The sequence below is a fragment of the Nanorana parkeri genome, unplaced genomic scaffold (genome assembly GCF_000935625.1).
Source record: "Nanorana parkeri isolate BGI_ZX_2015 unplaced genomic scaffold, ASM93562v1 scaffold245, whole genome shotgun sequence".
NCBI classification, from domain to species: Eukaryota; Metazoa; Chordata; class Amphibia; order Anura; family Dicroglossidae; genus Nanorana; species Nanorana parkeri.
In genome coordinates this window covers 1,524,851-1,544,166 of record NW_017306513.1, presented here as the reverse complement: position 1 = coordinate 1,544,166, position 19,316 = coordinate 1,524,851, and the positions used below count along the sequence as shown (strand labels likewise).

The following is a 19,316-nucleotide window of genomic DNA, read 5'->3' as shown; positions in this document are numbered from 1 at the left end:
GACTGCCCCCCCTTTTTTTTTTTTTTTTTTAAATACCATGCAGTTTAAACAAATGCTACCAAATTGTTCCCTAGGTACAGCCGATCTTCATAAAATGTATCCCACTCCACCATCTTTGGAGCAACACTTCATGGGATTTTCTCCTATGAACATGAACAGCAAAGAGTATAACAACATGGACTCCACACTGGGCGCAACACTTGATGGAATAACTGCCCAGTTTAAAATAGAAGTTGAAGAAGGATTCTGCAGCCCCAAACACACTGAAATTAAGGTAATCTTCATAGGATATTGCAGTAAACTGAAATCTGATTCTTTGCACACAACAATTACTCTTAGTACTGTTTGAGCAAGCCAGATAAATAGGTTCAACTGCTAAGCTAGAAGTGTGTATTATGTTGCTCGTTCACCACCATTTCCATGATTGCCTATAGCAGCCTTACTAAGCACCTCAAAGTGACCTATTTTAAAAATGAAATTACTGCTAGCAGTGGTATGACCTTTTTTTAACTGCATAATTTGACAGAATGGCAGTGTAGGGCAAACACAAAGTGGCATCTTGGCTATAATCGGCTGAGATCCTTTTCACACCCACTGCCTTTTCTGTTAGACTCTATTCACATGGTAATGGACCTTAACCATTTCACTGCCACAGACGGAACTATTAGGGCTTTCCTGATATCTCCAAGAAAACCTAACACCTGCACTTTGCTTTCACATAGGGAGTCCCCTGATAATGACAAAGTTAAGTTAAAAAAAGAAAGGAAACTGTTAAACGCCAAAATAACCCGGGCCCACATGGCTTTACAGTTCACTACTGCAAAACATCCCAATCTAGTTTGAGCAAGGAATTTGTCAAATCCAATAAGGCCATACTTGAAACAGGAGATCCAAGCTTGAAAAGGCTCCCAGGAGACACATTTCAAGCTTGGATCTCCGTTTTCACTAAAATACATTTTTTTATAAGGTTTATGTGTGTTGGGGTTATGTTTAGAAGTAATGGGAGTGCACTTGTTAACATATGTCATAACATGCATGTACCTAGGAGTAAAGGGAGCCTTTTCACTCTGTTACTATTCAGTTTTTTTTTCACTTTTTTTTTCACTTTTAAATCTTTAACATTGGTATCCTTGTAATCCGAAATCTGGCGTCATCGGTGCGGGCGTCCGTACTGGGACACAGGATGGATCTCTCTATGTATGATGACTAATAATAACATAGACATGTCAGACATGCATGTACCTAGGAGTAAAGGGAGCCTTTTCACTCTGTTACTATTCAGTTTTTTTTTCACTTTTTTTTTCACTTTTAAATCTTTAACATTGGTATCCTTGTAATCCGAAAGCTCAAATACATCTGCCCCAACATACAATTTCAAAATAGTGTGTGTCTTGTTAATGTAAACTGCATTTACACCACTGCTGTATACATGATGTAAAGCATTTGTTCTTAATTTACCAAAATGCAGAAAGTATAGAAGTAGTTTGCCATTCCAGGGTACTAATTTCTTTTTTGTGGCAGGATTTCTCCTTTGTATACAAACCAGAGACCTGTCAAGTGATGGTGGGGTGCTCTATGTTTGCCCCTTTAAAGACTCTTCCCAGCCAGTGTTTTGCACCCATCAAGCTGCCAGATGAATGCATTTACCGTCCCAGTTGGACTGTTGGAAAGTTGGACCTCCTTCCTCCTGTACCTGCAATGCCCTTCATTAAAGATGGGTAAGATTCTTAAACCTTTTCATATATGACCAGTAGCCACATGTAGTTTTCATTTACTTGTGATATCTGGTGTCAGTCTGGCTTGTCCTTTTGCCTTTTCAAACTTGCATGTAAATTCCCTCCTTTTTTTGTTAATTTACTTTTAATTTTTATAGTTAAAATACTTTAGTTATGTGGTCCTTACCCCTGTATTAACAGCCATTTGTTTTTTTGCCTCAGGAATATTTCTAGTGTGAGCAGTGCAATTGATCAGGAATATGTTCAGACTTACACACCACAAACGCACACACCTTTTGGAATGTCTAATAGTGCCCCACCAAGCAATGGTGGCGCAGGTATCCTTCCTTCTCCTGCAACGCCTCGCTTTTCTGCTCCAACTCCAAGGACTCCCCGAACGCCACGTACTCCGAGAGCAGGTGGTGGTCCGGCCAGTGTTCAGGGATCAGTCAAGTATGAAAACTCTGATTTGTATTCTCCAGCCTCCACACCATCAACCTGCAGACCGTTGAACTCTGTAGAGCCTGCCACTGTACCATCAATCCCCGAGGCCCACAGCCTTTACGTCAACCTCATCCTTTCAGAGTCTGTGATGAATCTTTTCAAAGATTGCAATTTCGATAGCTGCTGTATCTGCGTCTGCAACATGAACATTAAAGGAGCAGATGTTGGAGTGTATATCCCTGATCCTGCCCAGGAAGTACAGTATCGCTGTACATGTGGCTTTAGTGCGGTAATGAATCGGAAATTTGGCAACAGTTCAGGATTGTTTTTGGAGGATGAACTGGATATAATTGGGCGACACACAGACTGTGGTAAGGAAGTGGAGAAGCGGTTTGAGGCCCTAAGAACTGCAGTAACTGATAACCCTGGGCTAAGGGATCCTGAAAAAATGCCTGATGAGTTGATACTACTTCTCCATGATCAATGCACTAATTTATTCTCTCCATTTGGAATTATGGATCAAGAGCCAGTAACCAAAACCAGCATTGTAAGCTACACATCTCGTGTGGAAGAACAGGACTGTTGCAATGATTGCTACTTAGCACTGGAGCATGGCCGACAGTTTATGGATAACATGTCAGGAGGCAGAGTTGATGAAGCACTTGTGAGAAGTTCTTGTTTGCATAGTTGGTCTAAAAGAAATGGTTAGTGTGACAGTTGTACTACACTTTTTTTATGATGTTTCAGTATTTGTCATATTGACGGTAATGTGTTAAAATCACTGCAGTGTTGTTTTTTTTGGCAGAAAGGTGGGAGTTACTCTGAGCTGTAGACGGTCTTAAAAAGTATCTAGAGTTAGACCCTCAAGTTTTTGTATGCATTCTGAGTCCCCATCAGCGAGATTACCTCCTCTTTACTGGTTTCAGTTGTTAATGAGAATTAAATTGGAGTTGTCCCCAAAACAAGAGATCAGAAGCTATTGTCTAATAAGGACACCTGTTTGTCTAATAAGGACACCTGTTTGGGGACATCTTTCTAAAAAGGGAATCACCCTAACTTTAGGAGATTTCCTCTAACTTCTTGTTGCATCTCTGGGACAGCTAGTGAAGGTAAATTTCCAACAATGGTACACAGACCACCCAAAAAATGTTAGCCCCCTATATCAAGTAAATTGACCACCACTGATGTATACAACGGACAGGGAACTGCTGTTTCAGCTTGTCGTTGCACAATGTTTGTTTTTTAAAATTTGATTTTAAAATTCCAGATAGTAGAAGCATGTCCTAAGATTGATTTGTGCATCATACACCATGCACGGACCTTAAGGCCTCATTCACACAGCGTAGAGTGGGGCCGTACAGATCCCTGCGACGTGCACGGCCGCATCGGGCCGTTCCCGGGAAGGACAGGTGCTGCGTGTGATTGTACATAGCAGCCTGTTCTTCCATATGGGAGGACACGGCCGTACGCTCATCGGTGCGGGCGTCCGTACTGGGACACAGGATGGATCTCTCTATGTATGATGACTAATAATAACATAGACATGTCAGGTGTAAAATGCTGTGATTCTGAAATACTTACACTTGCAGAGTATTCACTTCCTGCTTTCACAGGGCAAAATTACTTCGGTTTTCTAAAGCAATGCACACTGGGATTGTCTTGTCATCAGCAGAACATTGATGGGAAATTTTATCTGTAATGTCATGAGATCTCAGGGAAAGGCATTTTCCTCCCCTGAGATGATGTGCATGATCACATGTCTAGTCACATGTGCCAGTAATCCAGGAAGTAAAGGGAGAGCTAGAAATCAGCCCTTAGTAAGCGTGGCCACTGTCGGAAGACTGGGGAAGAAAAGAGAAATAAGGGGTGTAAAGAATACAAAGCCTGCAATTATCTAGAAGTATGTGTTTGTAGATTGTCATTACTAAACCTTTCTAAAGGTGTTTGTTAGTTTAAAGATATGTGTAAAGGTCCGATTTAAGGCAATGCTGTGTACATCAATTTTCTTAGGATGTATTTGCAAATTAACAAACATAGAAGCATAATGCCATTTGTGAGCGCAGTCACCCCTGTTCTTTCTCGAAATAGAGTTTTAAAGCTGCATAGAACAGATGCCTTCCTCTGTCTTTATAGGTTTATGCTGATTAGATCAAGGGGCAGTTTTCAAGATAGTGTGCTTTTAAAATAGGCCTTGTTATTTGTTCATTTGTGTTACTCCATGTAAAAGAAAAGCTTCTTCTTTTTTTTTTTTTCTTTTAATGCTTACCTAGAAGTATTAATCCTCATCATATTTGTGAATAATGACACTTATGGAAAGTATTAACTTTCAGATACATGTAGCAGGCTGATACAAAAATGAAAAAATTCAACTAAGCCCTTTCATAAGTACTGCTGAGTAATATCCTAATTTAGAAATCCTTTCTCCTTTTTGAAGGTGATTATTTGCACATGTTTTCCAGGGAGTATGACCTACAGTCTCCCTACTTGCATTTTTCCCCTACTTGTAACACTTTGTATGCCTGAGACCTTTTTTTTTCTTCTTTTTCTGTAGCTATAGACTCAAGCAAACAGTGTTCCCAAGACATCCTGCGTATGCTTCTTTCGTTGCAACCTGTTCTGCAGGATGCAGTTCAGAAAAAGCGAACTGTCCGATCTTGGGGAGTGCAAGGGCCTTTAACATGGCAACAGTTTCACAAAATGGCTGGCCGTGGGTCATATGGTAAGAAACCATTTATAACCAATTTGAAAAATGTTTGATAGGATGCTTCTTTTCAACCTAGGATGCTTCTTTTCAACCTGTAATGACACTGTCTCCATCCTTACATTTGTTTCCAGTGGTACGGAGAGATCTTTTATGTGAAACAGTCCTGCACAGTTGTCTTTAAACGCACTAGACAATGGCAGAAGCTTTGATACTTCCACAGCATATCAAACAAATGTCATACTTCTGTGATATTAATCAAATTGCAATACTTCATTTTAAAACAATCATTAACATTCAGTAAAGGGAAAGCATTCAGTAACTTTGGACCTTGTTTTCTTAGGAACGGATGAATCCCCAGAACCACTGCCAATTCCTACATTTCTAGTAGGGTATGACTATGATTTTCTGGTGCTTTCTCCATTTGCTTTGCCTTACTGGGAAAGGCTGATGCTGGAGCCATATGGATCTCAACGAGACATTGCTTATGTAGTGGTGTGTCCAGAAAACGAGGCTCTCCTAAATGGAGCCAAAAGCTTTTTTCGGGATCTCACGGCAATGTACGAGGTAAGAAAAGTGCACCCACTCATTTTTACTGATAAAGTAGCAACAAAATGTGCAAACTAGTATAATAGGTCAATATGTTATTACTACAGTACAGAGGCAACCTCTCAATTGCTCTCTTTACTGTATATATTCCAACGTTCATTAGCATGTTCATTTTTACTGCTGTAAAATCTTTTTTCTAACTTGGTCTTAATACATGTAAGTTTGTGTTTTTAGTCTTGTAGGCTTGGACAGCATCGTGCAATTTCCAAACAACTGACAGATGGAATCATGCGAGTTGGGGCCACTGCAGCAAAAAAAGTTTCAGAAAAGTCAGTTACAGAATGGTTTTCTCAGGCAGCTAACAGCAGCAATGAAGCATTCACCAAACTGCGACTGTATGCTCAAGTGTGCAAATATGAGCTAGGTATAGCCTTCTGCCTTTGTATGTCTGTTGAACAAATGCACCTTTAGATTTTACATACTGTACCAGTTTTTAAATGTTCAAACCTTTAACACTAAACACTACTTCAGAGGTAACTTCTTTCTATAGTACACAGGCTAATATTATTTTTCCTCTTTAGGTCCGTACCTTGCCTCCCAACCACTGGACAGCTCTTTGCTCTGCCAACCCAACCATGCACCATCTGTTTCCCCGGCATCATCCTCTCAGCCTCCTCCACCAGTGAGCACTGGTAATCCAAGCACTCCTTCCTCCTTGACCCCTGCTCCAACAAATAACTCATCAGCAGCAACGCCAAACAATAATACTTTGCCTTCTGCAACTGCCCCAGTCCTCTCTGCTCCAACTGTGGCTAACTCCATAACTGGAAACAAAAGCAGCAACTTTCCTCCCTATGGGAGCATGAATAATAACAGCAGCTCAATCCCAGCACCGGTTATCTCTTCTCAGAACAATCCAGGAGTGCAGCAGCAGCCACCAAGCATACAACAAACCACTGGAGTGTCGAGTGAACAGGCTGCCGCTGCTGCAGCGGCTGCATCAGAGGTTACAGAAAGGTAAGCAACAATATGCTTTTCAGCTTTTTTTCTTTTTTCATTTGGCTTCATTATTATCTTGGTTTCATTATATGTTTTGTTGTAGCTTTCTTGCTGGTGTCATAATAGCAACTTTTCACTTTAAATACAGAATTAGAGGCAGGTGGATGTAATATAACAAATGCAGTATGCAAAAAAGATTTTTTTAAATATTTTGCCTTATTTTCTTTTTTTTTCTTTTCGCAGTACCATGGACCGCGATAAAGTTGGAGTTCCAACAGACGGAGACTCTCATGCTATCACTTATCCACCAGCCATTGTGGTCTATATTGTTGATCCATTTAATTATGAAAACAGTGATGAGGGCTCAGGTTCGTCCAGTGTCTGGACATTAGGGCTACTCCGCTGCTTTCTGGAACTATTGAACACTCTCCCACCACACCTTCGCAATACAGTTTCTGTTCAGGTAGCATTTGGTTTTTATTATACATTTGTTTTTGTGGTTTATTAGTCAAATGTTCCCTAAAAGGGCAAATATTTAACAGGTACCATTATAGTTCCCAGTAAAACAAAGATGTTTAAAAATAAAGACAACTTTCATTGCATTGCATGTGGTTGTCTTTTATGTATCAAGAAGATAAACCCTTCTGTAGCTGAAGCTGCATGATTGCTTCCTCTTTACCACCATACCTTCTAGGTAAGGTATTTAATGGCAGACCTGGAAGAGTGAAGCTCAAGGGATGTTGGGAGCTTGTCTTTAGCTCCAAAATGGAATAATGACTCTTTTGTTAATAGTATGTCCTTAATCTTGGGACTACTGGAGTACATACAGAAGATTTATCTGTGTAGTAAAGGTCTGTGGGAACCCCAAGGTGACTGCTATTATACACTGTTATTTGCACTTATTGATAACTTGCGAGTGCAAACATAAAAATGGACAAAGATAATTACAAAATGATACCCATTCTTGGTCAGCCCATGAGCAACATGTAAATCTAAAGACAGCAACACTTGGAGAGGGTGTTTTTCAAAACTGGAGCAGACACAATTTGGAGCAGCTGTGCATGGCAGCCAATCATCTTCCAGCTTTAATTTTCAAACCTTAACTGAACAGTGAAGCTGATTGGTTGCCATGGGCAACTGCTCCAGATTTTCTGTGCTCCCGTTATGATAAATTCTCCTCCTGGGTGTTTCCAGTATGCCATTTTATTTCTCTAAATTCCTTTCCTGCCTTTAATAAATGCAGATATTTTTATGGACCAGGAATCCTCATATAAATGTTTTTACTTTTTTTAGATTGTTCCATGTCAGTATCTCCTCCAGCCAGTAAGACATGAAGACCGTCAGAATTACACCCAGCATTTAAAGTCACTAGCTTTCTCAGTGTTTACACAGTGCCGAAGACCACTTCCATATTCAACAAATGTGAAAACGTTAACTGGCTTTGGGCCAGGGCTTGCCATAGAAAATGCCCTGAAGAGTCCAGAAGTAAGTGTTATGACTGTTTCTAAAATGCTTCATTGTGCGTCTTGGTTTTGCTTGATATAATTCACTTTGTAGGATCATTTTTGTGTTTACGATACAAATATCTGTTAAAGAATATACAGGGCTGTGTAAACGATCCTATTCATGTTTGACTTGTGACAACTTATATTTGGTCTAACCACTCAGAAGTCACTTGGCCTAATAGATAAGTTGGGCAGCTGGGTCGTCCTGTGTTTTTTGTCTGTTGGGGATTCCATTGGTAAGATTTCCCTGCCATAGCTCCCAGCTCTGTTCTTTTCTCACCTTTTTGGAGTTTTGTGTATTCCCACTCTAAATACATTCTAAAAATGATTATCATAAAAACTATTTGGGTTAAATGATCCATAGTATAGGGCTACATATAGATCATTTAATCCATTCATGTTAGAGTATAATTGTAAATGTATTGTCTGCACTGTACGAGCAGTGTGTACTCTATAAGTACTCTGTAGTACATAGAGTATATACTGCTCATACAGTGCAGGCAATATATACCGTAGTTGCTTAATAGAACCCCCCCACTCCTCCAAATCTGCCCTCACTCACTGTGCCGGAGAGAGCAGGGACGAGTCAGCGGCAGCGCTGGTCCAGTGGGAGGAGCTCCAGGTGGAGTCCTAATTTAGCTGGCTTAGAGGTGCCTGCCAGCTAAATTAGAACCCCACCTGGAACTCCTCTCGCCTGACTGGCCGCTGCAGGTTTTTTTTTTCTTTTACTTACCTCGCCGAGCGTCGCATTATATCTCTATATCTATATCTCTATATCTATATCTCTATATCTATATCTCTTACCACGTTGTATGGCTGATTTTTTAACAATATCTAGTCTTACCACACAATTCAAAGACTTCAGTTACTTGACCTTTCTCTCGCAACTAGCACTTTTTAGGCTTTCAGCAGTGGCAGCCTGTATATTTCCCTCAGTACAAGTATTCGTTCTTTCTCGTCCATTGAGGGACACAGGAATTCATATCTCTGGTTATACTGCCACCTACAGAAGGATTATACACTTTTTATTTCTTTCTAGTCTGTCCATCCTAGAAGGACGGACATAATCTTCAGCTCTGCTGAGAAAAGTCTAACCAGTTTTTTGCTAGCCTTTTTTTTTTCTTTGATTTATTCTCGCATACTTTCTCAATTGACTTCAATCAAGATTCCTCACTACATTGCTACTTGAGCTGGTCTCTTCAAGGCAACTATCTGGGTCATACTTTCCTCAGCCTGACTTTGGAATGCCCTACCCCAGACTTGCTGAAATGGATGTTAGGAGGCTAGTCTGGAATGTGGTCTTTGCCATTCGATTGCACTTGTGGCATCTTCCAGTCAACAGTACTAGTAAAAATTAGCGATGGAGCGCTTTCCAGGTCCACAGCCATGACATTGCTTCAGCGCTTGTTGCTGTCTCTGAAGGCTCACTATGTTGAGTAGGCTGATGGGGCTAAGCATCAGGACCCATCTTTATTTGCATCACTGGGTGCCTTTTAAATTTTCTGCTACTGTCGGTTTTACCGTGGAACGGTTTAACGCCGAGTGAGTAAGCGCTGATGTTATCTGCTTGTTAGTGTCGCAATTCTCTTCCTCGCCATTTGGCATAGAGGCTGTATTATCCCAATACTGAGTAATCGCAGTGGGTCACCAGCACACAAAGTACAGTTTCAGTATTTCATTGATTTTTTGAAGAATGTCACGTCATGTCATCAGAGGATAATGTTTCGGGACCTCGCAGGAACCCTTCATCAGAGCGACATAGTGACGACTAATATTGTGAGATTGTAAGGCGTCCAGGGGTCTTGGAGACAATTATCCCAATACTGGTCTTGCTTTGGCAAAGCACTACATGATAGTCTGATATCTGGTCTTTTCCTATTGTTTGCCCACAATGACCTGGTCACCTTCAGCCATCCAACCTTTAGCTGCCTCATATTTGGTCTAGTTGCGTCACAGCTACAGGGTCGCAACATGTGTGTACATAAACACAGAGGTGACAGTTCTGCTAAGGGTGACCCCAGCCATTAATTTCTTAATGGTTCCAGGACATCTATTAAGTACACTTTGAGGACAACAACATCTGGAATCCAGAGACCCTGTGATTATAGTTTCTACATCATTGGAGTCTGCCTTAGCTTAGTCAGGTGAGGCGGAGTCCCCTACTCTGTTGTTGGGGTGCCTCTATTGCAGTCAGACATGATTTTGTGGCCAAATTTACCCAGATACTGACCACAGAAGTTCCAAGCATGCTCTAGTGCCTTCCCCACCAATTGGTGTGACCATTTCTGACTCCGAATCAGAGTCCCAACAGTCCTATCTCTGAAGAGACTGTTTTGGAAAAACTGCAGTCTCCTTCCGAATTACAAGAGGATGTTTCAGTCCTGATTTATGCAGTATGCACTTGCCTACATTTGGAGGATCAGTTTGCTATCTCTAGCCTTGGGTCTTTCAGAGGTAAAGACCTTTCCATTTTACCTGCTATTTGAGGTATTTTTTTTTGGGTCGACTGGAAGCAGCCTGAAAGTCCAGGTCGAGTGGTTTCTTCTACACTGTGGGATCTCACCTTGGGTAGGCCTCCGGGTTCAGACTCCATTGGATACCATCGAGGTGCTGCTGTGCCTTTTACCACTGAGAAGGAATGATAATCCTTCCTGCAAAAGGAGAGAGAGTCTGGTTCCTGCGCTGGATGATACTGCAAGTTTTGGCCTTGCTCGCACCGATTCCCTTGGAAGCCAGTTCATTTTAACTGTTAACATCTGGACATGGAGGAGAGGCTTTCTCAACTAGATACAGCTTAGCTTTTGCATGGTGAGCTTGGGTCATTGCCTTAGGGCCCCAGTCCCTCCTTGGCTAATCAACTGGCAGAACACACTAGTTTTAATCAAGTTTGGTTGTGGTGGCAGGCTCCACATATCTGGTAGGGTCTTCCTCATTCAGTCCCTAGTTCCCATTGTTGGGCCTGTTAGTGGTTGTTGCTGTGTTGGTCTCTCATTTGGACTGCTTTTGGATGTCCTGATATCTGAATTCCTGTGTTCAATTGCTGAGAAAGAAAATAGAATGTTACTGAAGGAATTTCTGTAGGCCAGCTGATCACTTAAGTTTCTAAGCACTGATGCCTTCAAGTATCGGTTAGTGTTCAAATCAGTTTTTGAAGTATCCCCTGGAACTTGTGGCCAAGCTGTATACAAGGTGTCAACTTCTCTCCACTTTGTGGCTAAGGTTTTAACCAGGGGCGTTCGGCTCTTAATGCTGAGACTCTCTGGTGTTTAAAGCCCCATTCAGACAGGTGGTCTGATCTGTTGGTTTTTCAGGAAGATCTGACCAGATTCCCAATGTTAGACTATGAGCAGCCTGATCTAAAAGGATGGGCGTCAGTTTACATCCGATTACCCCCAGACTCCAGCCAGGTCTGGAAAATGAAATGGAACAGAGTTCTATTTTGGTGGACCTAATCATGACAGATTGTGGGGAAATCTGATGTAAATGGCCACGTCAGTTTACATCCAACTCCCCATAGTCCTAACATGGGTCTCGTAAATTCAAATTTTCTCTCCATGGCGAAATAAAGTTAAAAACTGCACAGACACAGATATTACAACGGTGACATCCGATCCATACTGCTCAGATCAGCAGGGGATCTGTGCACGGATCTCTTGCTGATCAGAATTGACAGGTGTGCGTGTAATTGGGGCCTTACAGGACAGGAGGAAGGATTTAGGACTGGATGGGATTCTTGACGTGTAGAACTGTATAAAGCCTTATGCTGTGCTGCTGTAACACTGTTACCCTTAGGTGCTTGTTAGGCCAGGTATGGTTCTTATCTCAGTAACACTTTAGTGGTTTGTTAACCTAAAGAATTTAAATTAAACTTTGTTTTTGCTTTGTTTAGAGACCAGATTGCATTCGACTCTACACACCACCTTTTATTCTGGCACCAGTTAAAGACAAACAGACGGAACTTGGTGAAACATTTGGAGAGGCTGGTCAAAAATATAATGTTCTTTTCCTTGGATACTGCCTATCACATGATCAGAAATGGCTCTTGGCATCTTGCACAGACCTCTATGGAGAGCTGTTGGAGACCTGCATCATAAATATCGATGTGCAAAATCGGTAAGCATCATGCCACACTTACATTTCTTATGCCTCATAAAGTCTTGTAAAGTTATACTCCATAAAATGTGGTTTTGCCTCAAGTTTTTGTATTTGTTTGAATTTACAGAGCTAGGAGGAAAAAGGGCTCTGCTCGTCGCAGTGGCCTTCAGAAATTATGGGAATGGTGCCAAGGACTTGTGCAAATGAGTTCTTTGCCATGGAGGGTAGTCATTGGTCGCTTGGGAAGAATAGGTCATGGAGAGTTAAAAGGTATGTGATGACAGAATGTCTATAATCACGTTGCAAGTTAAGCTCCTCAGATGTCTGTAATGGGCACCAGCATATTTTCATTGTGTGCATGCTTTCATTTGGAATGGTTATATTTTAACATGTCAATGCACCTTTTGAAGAGTTTGCAGTAGTAATTTATAGCAATGTAATACATTCCTACTAATGTATCTTTTTTTTTGGTAGTATAGAGTGGAGAAGAGTTAGAACCTGTGAAAGGAGGCCGGGCCGGCAGGGGAAGAGTCGGCTGTCAGGGGAGATTAGGATAGTGAGCGGGTACAAGCACTCAGTGATAATAAATAATTGAGGACATAGGATGTTTACTGTGTCCCCAATTATGCATGAATGGGAAGTGATGTACATAGAACTGCCGCTCTCTTGATCTGTCACAGGAGGCGGGGTGGTGCGAGAGGAGAGATCAGCCTCCTGTGACAGATCTAGAGAGCGGCGGTGTGAGGGCAGAGACAGCTCTCACGGGAGGCCAGTGCGGGGGAGGAGTAAGGATAGAGAGCGGGTACAAGCACTCAGCGATCGCTGAGTGTTTGTATATAATGGAAGACCTAGTGAAGGGAAATTATCAAAACTGGAGCAGACAAAATCTGGAGCAGCTGTGCATGGCAACCAATCGGCTTTTTTTTTTTCAAAGCTGATTGGTTGCCATGCACAGCTGCTCCAGATTTTTATACATTCCCCCAAGTATGTTTTACTGTGTCCCCATTTATGAATGACTGGGAAGTGATCTACATCACCTCCTGTTCATTCCTGTTCATTCAGTGCTGGAGCTGCAGAAAGATGCGTTCTGTTGCGATCCAATGCAGCAATCACTGAAAAATGGCCTGGCCAGGAAGGGGGTCTAAACACCTGGTCTTGAAGTGGTTAATAACTAATGGTTATAAAAGACTTGTATAAAAAATGATTATCAAATTTGTTCTACAGATTGGAGTTGTTTATTGAGTCGGCGCAATCTTCAGTCACTGAGCAAGAGGTTAAAGGATACTTGCAGGATGTGCGGTATATCAGCAGCAGACTCTCCCAGCATACTAAGTGCTTGTCTGGTGGCAATGGAGCCACAAGGGTCATTTGTGATCATGCCAGGTATGTCTTGCTTATCTGTAGGCTTTTTAATTAGTGTTTTAGAAACTGAATTTACTGGGATTTTCTTTATCTGCTGTAAATACAACTTTTGGTGTGGCAGCTCTCCCAAGTATCTGAGCCAACTTAATTTGACTTCAGTTATTTGGCATTGCTTTATTTGCCCCGTAGATTGCCAGAGTGCCCTGTCTTAATGTGTGTTGTGCTCAGCTATGTATTGGGTATATACCCAAAAACGTTACACCTTTTTTATGTAAACCTAGTTTTTGTTTTCTTTTTTCAATAGCTACATAGCTCGTCAGGTTGAAAAAAGACACTAAGTTCAACCTATAGAGAATAGTGATGTTAGTTCTGAAAGTGTAAAACCGATATCTATGCATTTCTGTAGAGTACTTACTTTTTTCTCTTTGCAGATTCGGTATCAACAGGTTCTGTGTTTGGTCGGAGCACCACGTTAACTATGACTTCTCAACTTAATACCCCCCAAGATACATCATGCACGCATATCTTGGTTTTCCCCACATCTGCGTTTGTCCAAGTAGCATCAGCAAGCAACACAAATGAGAACCTTTTCAGTTCAAATAATGGTAAGTGTTGGTGCATAGTTAGTGGGGGTTTTTTTCTGTTTGTTTTTTTAAATCTTGTAACAGTAATGCATAAAGTGACAGTTGCATATACTGTACATTAGACATGCACTCGTTCTTGAAAACATTTGTTAAAAATTTAAGAACCACATTCCTTTTAGTATATTCTCAATAGCAGTTATGTGCTGCAAACGATAGCAGTCAAATCAAAGTCCGGCTTGGAGAGCGGTCGGCATAGGCAGTACATTACCAGGGACCGGTTCTATAGACAGAAGTTGTCGGGAAAGAGGGGACATCATTGCATGAAATGTCATTTTAACCTTCATTTTCTAGCTGTGGAATACAAAATGTACAGCAATAGAAAGGGATATGAAAATTAAAATGTACAACCCAGTGTACAGAATGGGTCAGTGTGGCATATTATATATAATGAGGTGGTGTGGAATAGGCAATGTACAGAATGAGGTGATGCAGAATAGGGAGTGTACAACATGGCATACGGATTGAGGAGGTGTGAAATAGGAAATGTACAGCAGAGTAAGTAAAAGAAACAAAACGTTGTGCACTAAGAGAATTGTTATATTACCAGATTAAGTGAGTAGTAGATGACTTCCTCTGCTGGCTCTGGTCCCCTGGGCACAGTGGCATTCAGGTAAGCTGCCACTCACAGCTTGCTGGACATGATTGAGAGGCACAGTTTAACTGCAGAGGCACTTACTACCCCTTATTCCTGGGGCTCTGCCTGTGAACCCCCGCTTTCCCTCTGTTAGGGCCCCATAGCCGTGTTTGTGTGTGTAAATAGATTATATTTTCATTTTTTTCTTCTTTTGAAGATGGAACAGATGGCATGGGACTTTTCGATGTATTAGAGACACCTGATGACTTGGATCCAGATATTATTAACATATTTCCTGCATCGCCCAGTGGCTCTCCAATCCATTCACCTGGATCACATTATCCCCATGGAGGCGATGTTGGCAAGGTAATCGTTTGATAAAGTACCATGTTTGGTGATTTTTGAGCTATATTACATATGGATGGTCAAAGAAAAGATTTAATTGGCATGTTAGCAAAAATATCTGTGTTAGCTAGAGAGAGTTTCTTCTAGTTTTTCTACTGGTGGCAAGAGGTAGTGGGAAAATCTCCCAAGTAGGTACACAAATGGCAAAAAAACAAGTTTGGTTCCACTTTCATTGTGTTGTAATTGGTCAAAGTGATATTTTAAGTTGAAAGGTTTTTAAGCTATTTCAAGTGCTAATTAAATCACTTACAATAAATGGTGCTCCTTGATGTTTAAAAGTATTACGTTTTCTGCAGAATTAGCTGGTCCCCTAGGCACTGTCCCTGATATCCCATTTTAGGGTAGCTCATTTCCCACCCTTGCGTGTGCTGGTAAGCTGTGTGTTTCCACAAAGACACAGTAAAGCAAGTCCATTCCCTATTCCCTGCGCCTCTCTTTTCCAAGCTAGTAGATGGGCAGCTGCTGGAGACTGCTGTCCCTTGTGATCTTGTAATCAACCGGGAAGCTCATGGCAGCTGTTTGGAAACTTGTGACTAAAGGTGCCCATACACCTTACGACCATCGCAAGACTTTTGTCTTGCGATGGTCGTATGCTTATTGAAAGCTCGTGCGATCTGCCCACCTTGGACGGGCAGATCGTACTTGCGATCATCTAAAGCCCGCCCCGCTGAGCGGCGGGCTTTCGATGACCTCAATGCAGAACGGGCAGGGTGCGCGTGCGCACAGTGGCCCGTTCCGCCGCTATCGGACGAGCAGGCTAGAAACCCGCCGACAATCGTATGATTCTCGGCGGGTTTTCGAGCATGTTGGTTCGACAAAAGACGTGCGACCGTACAGTAGAAACGGTCGCACGTCTTCGTTCACACTGCTCGATTCTCGTACGATCGCGGGATTTCGCCCGATTCTCGTATGAGAATCGAGCAGTGTATGGGCATCTTTAGTGCTAGGACAAAAATCGAAAGAAATACTTTGCTGGGTAGTGTATAATTGTTCTGAATGTATAGAATGGATGGCATATTAAGTTAATTCATGAACCTTATTCCTCAATGATTACAGTTTTTCCAATAATTTACATTCCAGGGTCAAGGTACTGATCGACTGCTGTCCACGGAATCACATGATGAGGTGACAAACATCTTGCAACAACCCTTGGCACTTGGTTACTTTGTTTCAACTGCCAAAGCTGGTCCACTACCCGACTGGTTTTGGTCAGCGTGTCCTCAAGCACAAAATCAGTGCCCACTGTTCCTTAAGGTAAATGTGTGTGTTTAATCTTGCAAAAATCATCTTTAGGGCTAAGTATGCACATCCAGAAGACATGCTGCTTTAGGCATGTGTTCTGCAGTAAACCCCATTGTTGTCAGTAGCAGCGTGAATAACTCCAGTGATCACAATAATGACCCCCGGCATTGGTCTTGGCTGCCTCAAAAACCAGCCCATGCCTTGGTCTTGGCTGCCTCAAAACAAGCCCCAGCCTCCCTAACCGGCCCCAGCACCGACGATCTCGCTGGCCTCCCTAACCGGCCCCAGCACTGACTATCTCGCTGGCCTCCCTAACCGGCCCTAGCACTAATCTGAGCCTTTGTAGATGGCTGTGCATGTACAAAACGGAAATGCAATTTGAACATATCCAGGCTTTTGTAGATGGCTAGAAGAACATGGGTCTCATGTGAAATGTCTAGTAATGTACTGATATGCTCTTTATTGAATGGACATATTCTAGTTTGAAAATGTTTAAAATCTTTTTGCCTGCTTTTTTTCTTTTAGGCCTCTCTGCACCTCCATGTGCCTTTAGTGCAATCAGATGAGTTGCTACACAGCAAACACTCACACCCACTGGATTCAAATCAGACTTCAGATGTCCTCAGGTGAGAAAAGTCATTGTCAAAGATCTCTCTTGTGGTACATTAGAACTAAAACTACAGAATTTCTGTTGAATGCAGACTGTAAAATGTCAAAACAAAGGGCAAGTGATTTTCAGTTATGACCTAAAATAGACCGATCATTTTCATCCATTGAGGAACCCAGGAAGTCTTTATCCTTGGGGATATACTGCTGATAACAGAACGCTTGGTCTCTGGCAAACAAATTGTAGACCATCCCAAGATAGTCTTCCCCGCCAGCATGCCTTGGTTTCTCCCTAGTGTCCTTGAAAGATGGACATCTTTTCCACATCGCTACTGTGTTAAGCCTAACCTATTTTTTTACTGGCACTTTTTTTTTGTTTGGTTTGATTTTTTTCCCCCCTTCAATGTAGACTCTTCACTACATAGCTGCTAGAGATTGGCTCTTCCTTTGCAGCTATCCAGCGTAGCTACCCTATCAAGACTAAATTATTATTTAGTAGGTCGGTTGAGCCAAGTACTGGTAACTACCTCATTTACATAGGTTGCTGTGCGCCATTTTTGCCTGTTCCCACCATGGAAGGGGTAAGTGCTGTGGGACTAAATGCTGACATCTGCTGAGTGGAGGGTTGTGTCTTCATACTCTGTGCTGTCTTGCCATACACTGTCAAGTAAGAATCGCTCTGATGCTTTGTTTTCAAAGAGCCACGTGGAACTTTGATATTCAATTAATTCCTGCTGCCTGCCTACAGTGACTTTTCTCATCTCCAGCCATCAGATCCTCACCTGCTACCAGCTGTCTGGATTTTTTCAGGACCTAAGGCTTTACCTCTTACCCTGAGCCTATTTGTTGCCTTTTTTTTTTTACCATGCAGTCACAACATTTCTTATTCCAGACATGTGTGGGACAGTCACACTGTTTCAGGTGCCCCCAGCTCACACTGTAAAAGCTCCAGGGCTACTTGCAGCTCTCCAGCTAATAGTGTGGATGTCTGCAACCTGGAGTTATGTTGCCCTCAGCTACTAAAGTCTATCTTGTCATCAAAATCCTCTTTAGCTCTGTAATGTGTGACTAGATCCTCTTCCCTTTCAACTGAGGTTTTTACTAGTCATACAAGACTTCATGGCCCAAATCACCCATTTATTTGTGGAGTTTGACCACAGAGGCCACAAGTGCGCAACTCCACTCTCTCCTGCTATATCTGTCTGGCCCGTGGCCTTAGTGACTTCTGAGCAAATGACCACAGAGATTGATTCTGAGTCAATCCAGTGCTGTTTCCAGTCTTGGGTCTTTTAAAGCTTCTAAGACTGCAAAGACTTTCCCTTTGCACCCTCTTTTCAAACTCTCTTTGAAGAATGAAAACACATTGATATTGGCCTCCACAATTAGCCTTGTTCGTGTTAGGAGAGGATTTTGTGTAAAAGTGTCTATTCCTACTGTGGATCCAAGAGTGTCATGCTTTAACAAGGTGCTTACAATTTCAGTTCAAGGTGTGCCTGTCTTTAAGGAGCCAACCAATAAACTGGTAGTATTTTCTGGCAAATCCTTCAACAAACTTTCCTCTGCATGAAAGTGCTTCTCCTTTTTCCAGAATGGGGAATGTTTAACCTTTTACGGATGCTTGGAAAGCTTGCATGTGGTATCCCAGGACTACAAACAAAGGGTGTTTCCCTCCCTGCTCCCTCCTCCGTTTCTCACCTCCAAATTTTCGATGTTGCTGCACACATTAGCAGATCACCATAGAGCCCTTGTGGGTCTTCTGGATCAAGATTTCATTGCCCCAGTTCCTTTTGGAGGACTGTTCCAGGGGTTTTCCTCCAAACTGTTCCTCGACTCAAAGGGGGCATCCGCCCAATCTTGGGTCTTAAATCTCTAATGTCTTCAATGTGGTTGGAGCTTTGATAGCCTCTGAGCTTTTGTTTTCAGAATGACTGACTCCCTTTTCTTCCATTTATTGAAGAACACAGTGGAGATCTTGACTGTATTGTTATAGCTCCACCTTCAGTAGTGGAACTCTAGGCACAAAAAGAAAAGTACAGCCTAGGGACAGCCCCAGCTGTTCGCCAAACACCCATCTGCTAGAAGCAGCTCAGTTTTTAACAATTTGTCAAGGAGTAAGGACCTAAGCGTCCGGCTGGGAATCTTCGTTCCCTTTTTTGCATAGTAAAACTTTTTTTTTTTTTTTTCAGTTATGATGGATAAACTAGATCCTTGTAGTTAGTCCAGCTCAGCCAACAAGCACATGCAGATCCTTGTTATATGCGCGTTTGGCTGCGACACCCATAACCTATTTATGTATTGTTGGCATACTGGATGAGGAACTATGGTGACACCATATTAGTATATTTCTTAGCAATATTTTACTTTTAACAGAAATATTTTCTGTTTTTAAAAGTACATTGATGTCAAACTCAATTTAATCGTGGGCCGCATCAACATTATGGTTGCCCTCAAAGAGCCGGTTGTATCTATCTGTAA

General features: G+C 42.0%; 1 protein-coding gene across 1 annotated transcript in view; it reads left to right on the top strand.

Annotated features, from left to right (window-relative positions):
• The window catches only part of MED13 (mediator complex subunit 13), a 92,748-nt gene that overhangs the window by 71,344 nt on the left and 2,088 nt on the right, over positions 1–19,316 (top strand). The window contains exons 14-29 of the mRNA XM_018556663.1: positions 75–274; positions 1,522–1,718; positions 1,938–2,863; positions 4,711–4,878; positions 5,204–5,427; positions 5,644–5,833; positions 5,991–6,426; positions 6,652–6,871; positions 7,702–7,893; positions 11,803–12,026; positions 12,136–12,278; positions 13,233–13,391; positions 13,802–13,975; positions 14,806–14,954; positions 16,074–16,247; positions 16,761–16,861. Coding sequence (XP_018412165.1) covers positions 75–274; positions 1,522–1,718; positions 1,938–2,863; positions 4,711–4,878; positions 5,204–5,427; positions 5,644–5,833; positions 5,991–6,426; positions 6,652–6,871; positions 7,702–7,893; positions 11,803–12,026; positions 12,136–12,278; positions 13,233–13,391; positions 13,802–13,975; positions 14,806–14,954; positions 16,074–16,247; positions 16,761–16,861 — 3,877 coding nt within the window. The remainder of the gene's footprint in view (positions 1–74; positions 275–1,521; positions 1,719–1,937; positions 2,864–4,710; positions 4,879–5,203; positions 5,428–5,643; positions 5,834–5,990; positions 6,427–6,651; positions 6,872–7,701; positions 7,894–11,802; positions 12,027–12,135; positions 12,279–13,232; positions 13,392–13,801; positions 13,976–14,805; positions 14,955–16,073; positions 16,248–16,760; positions 16,862–19,316) is intronic.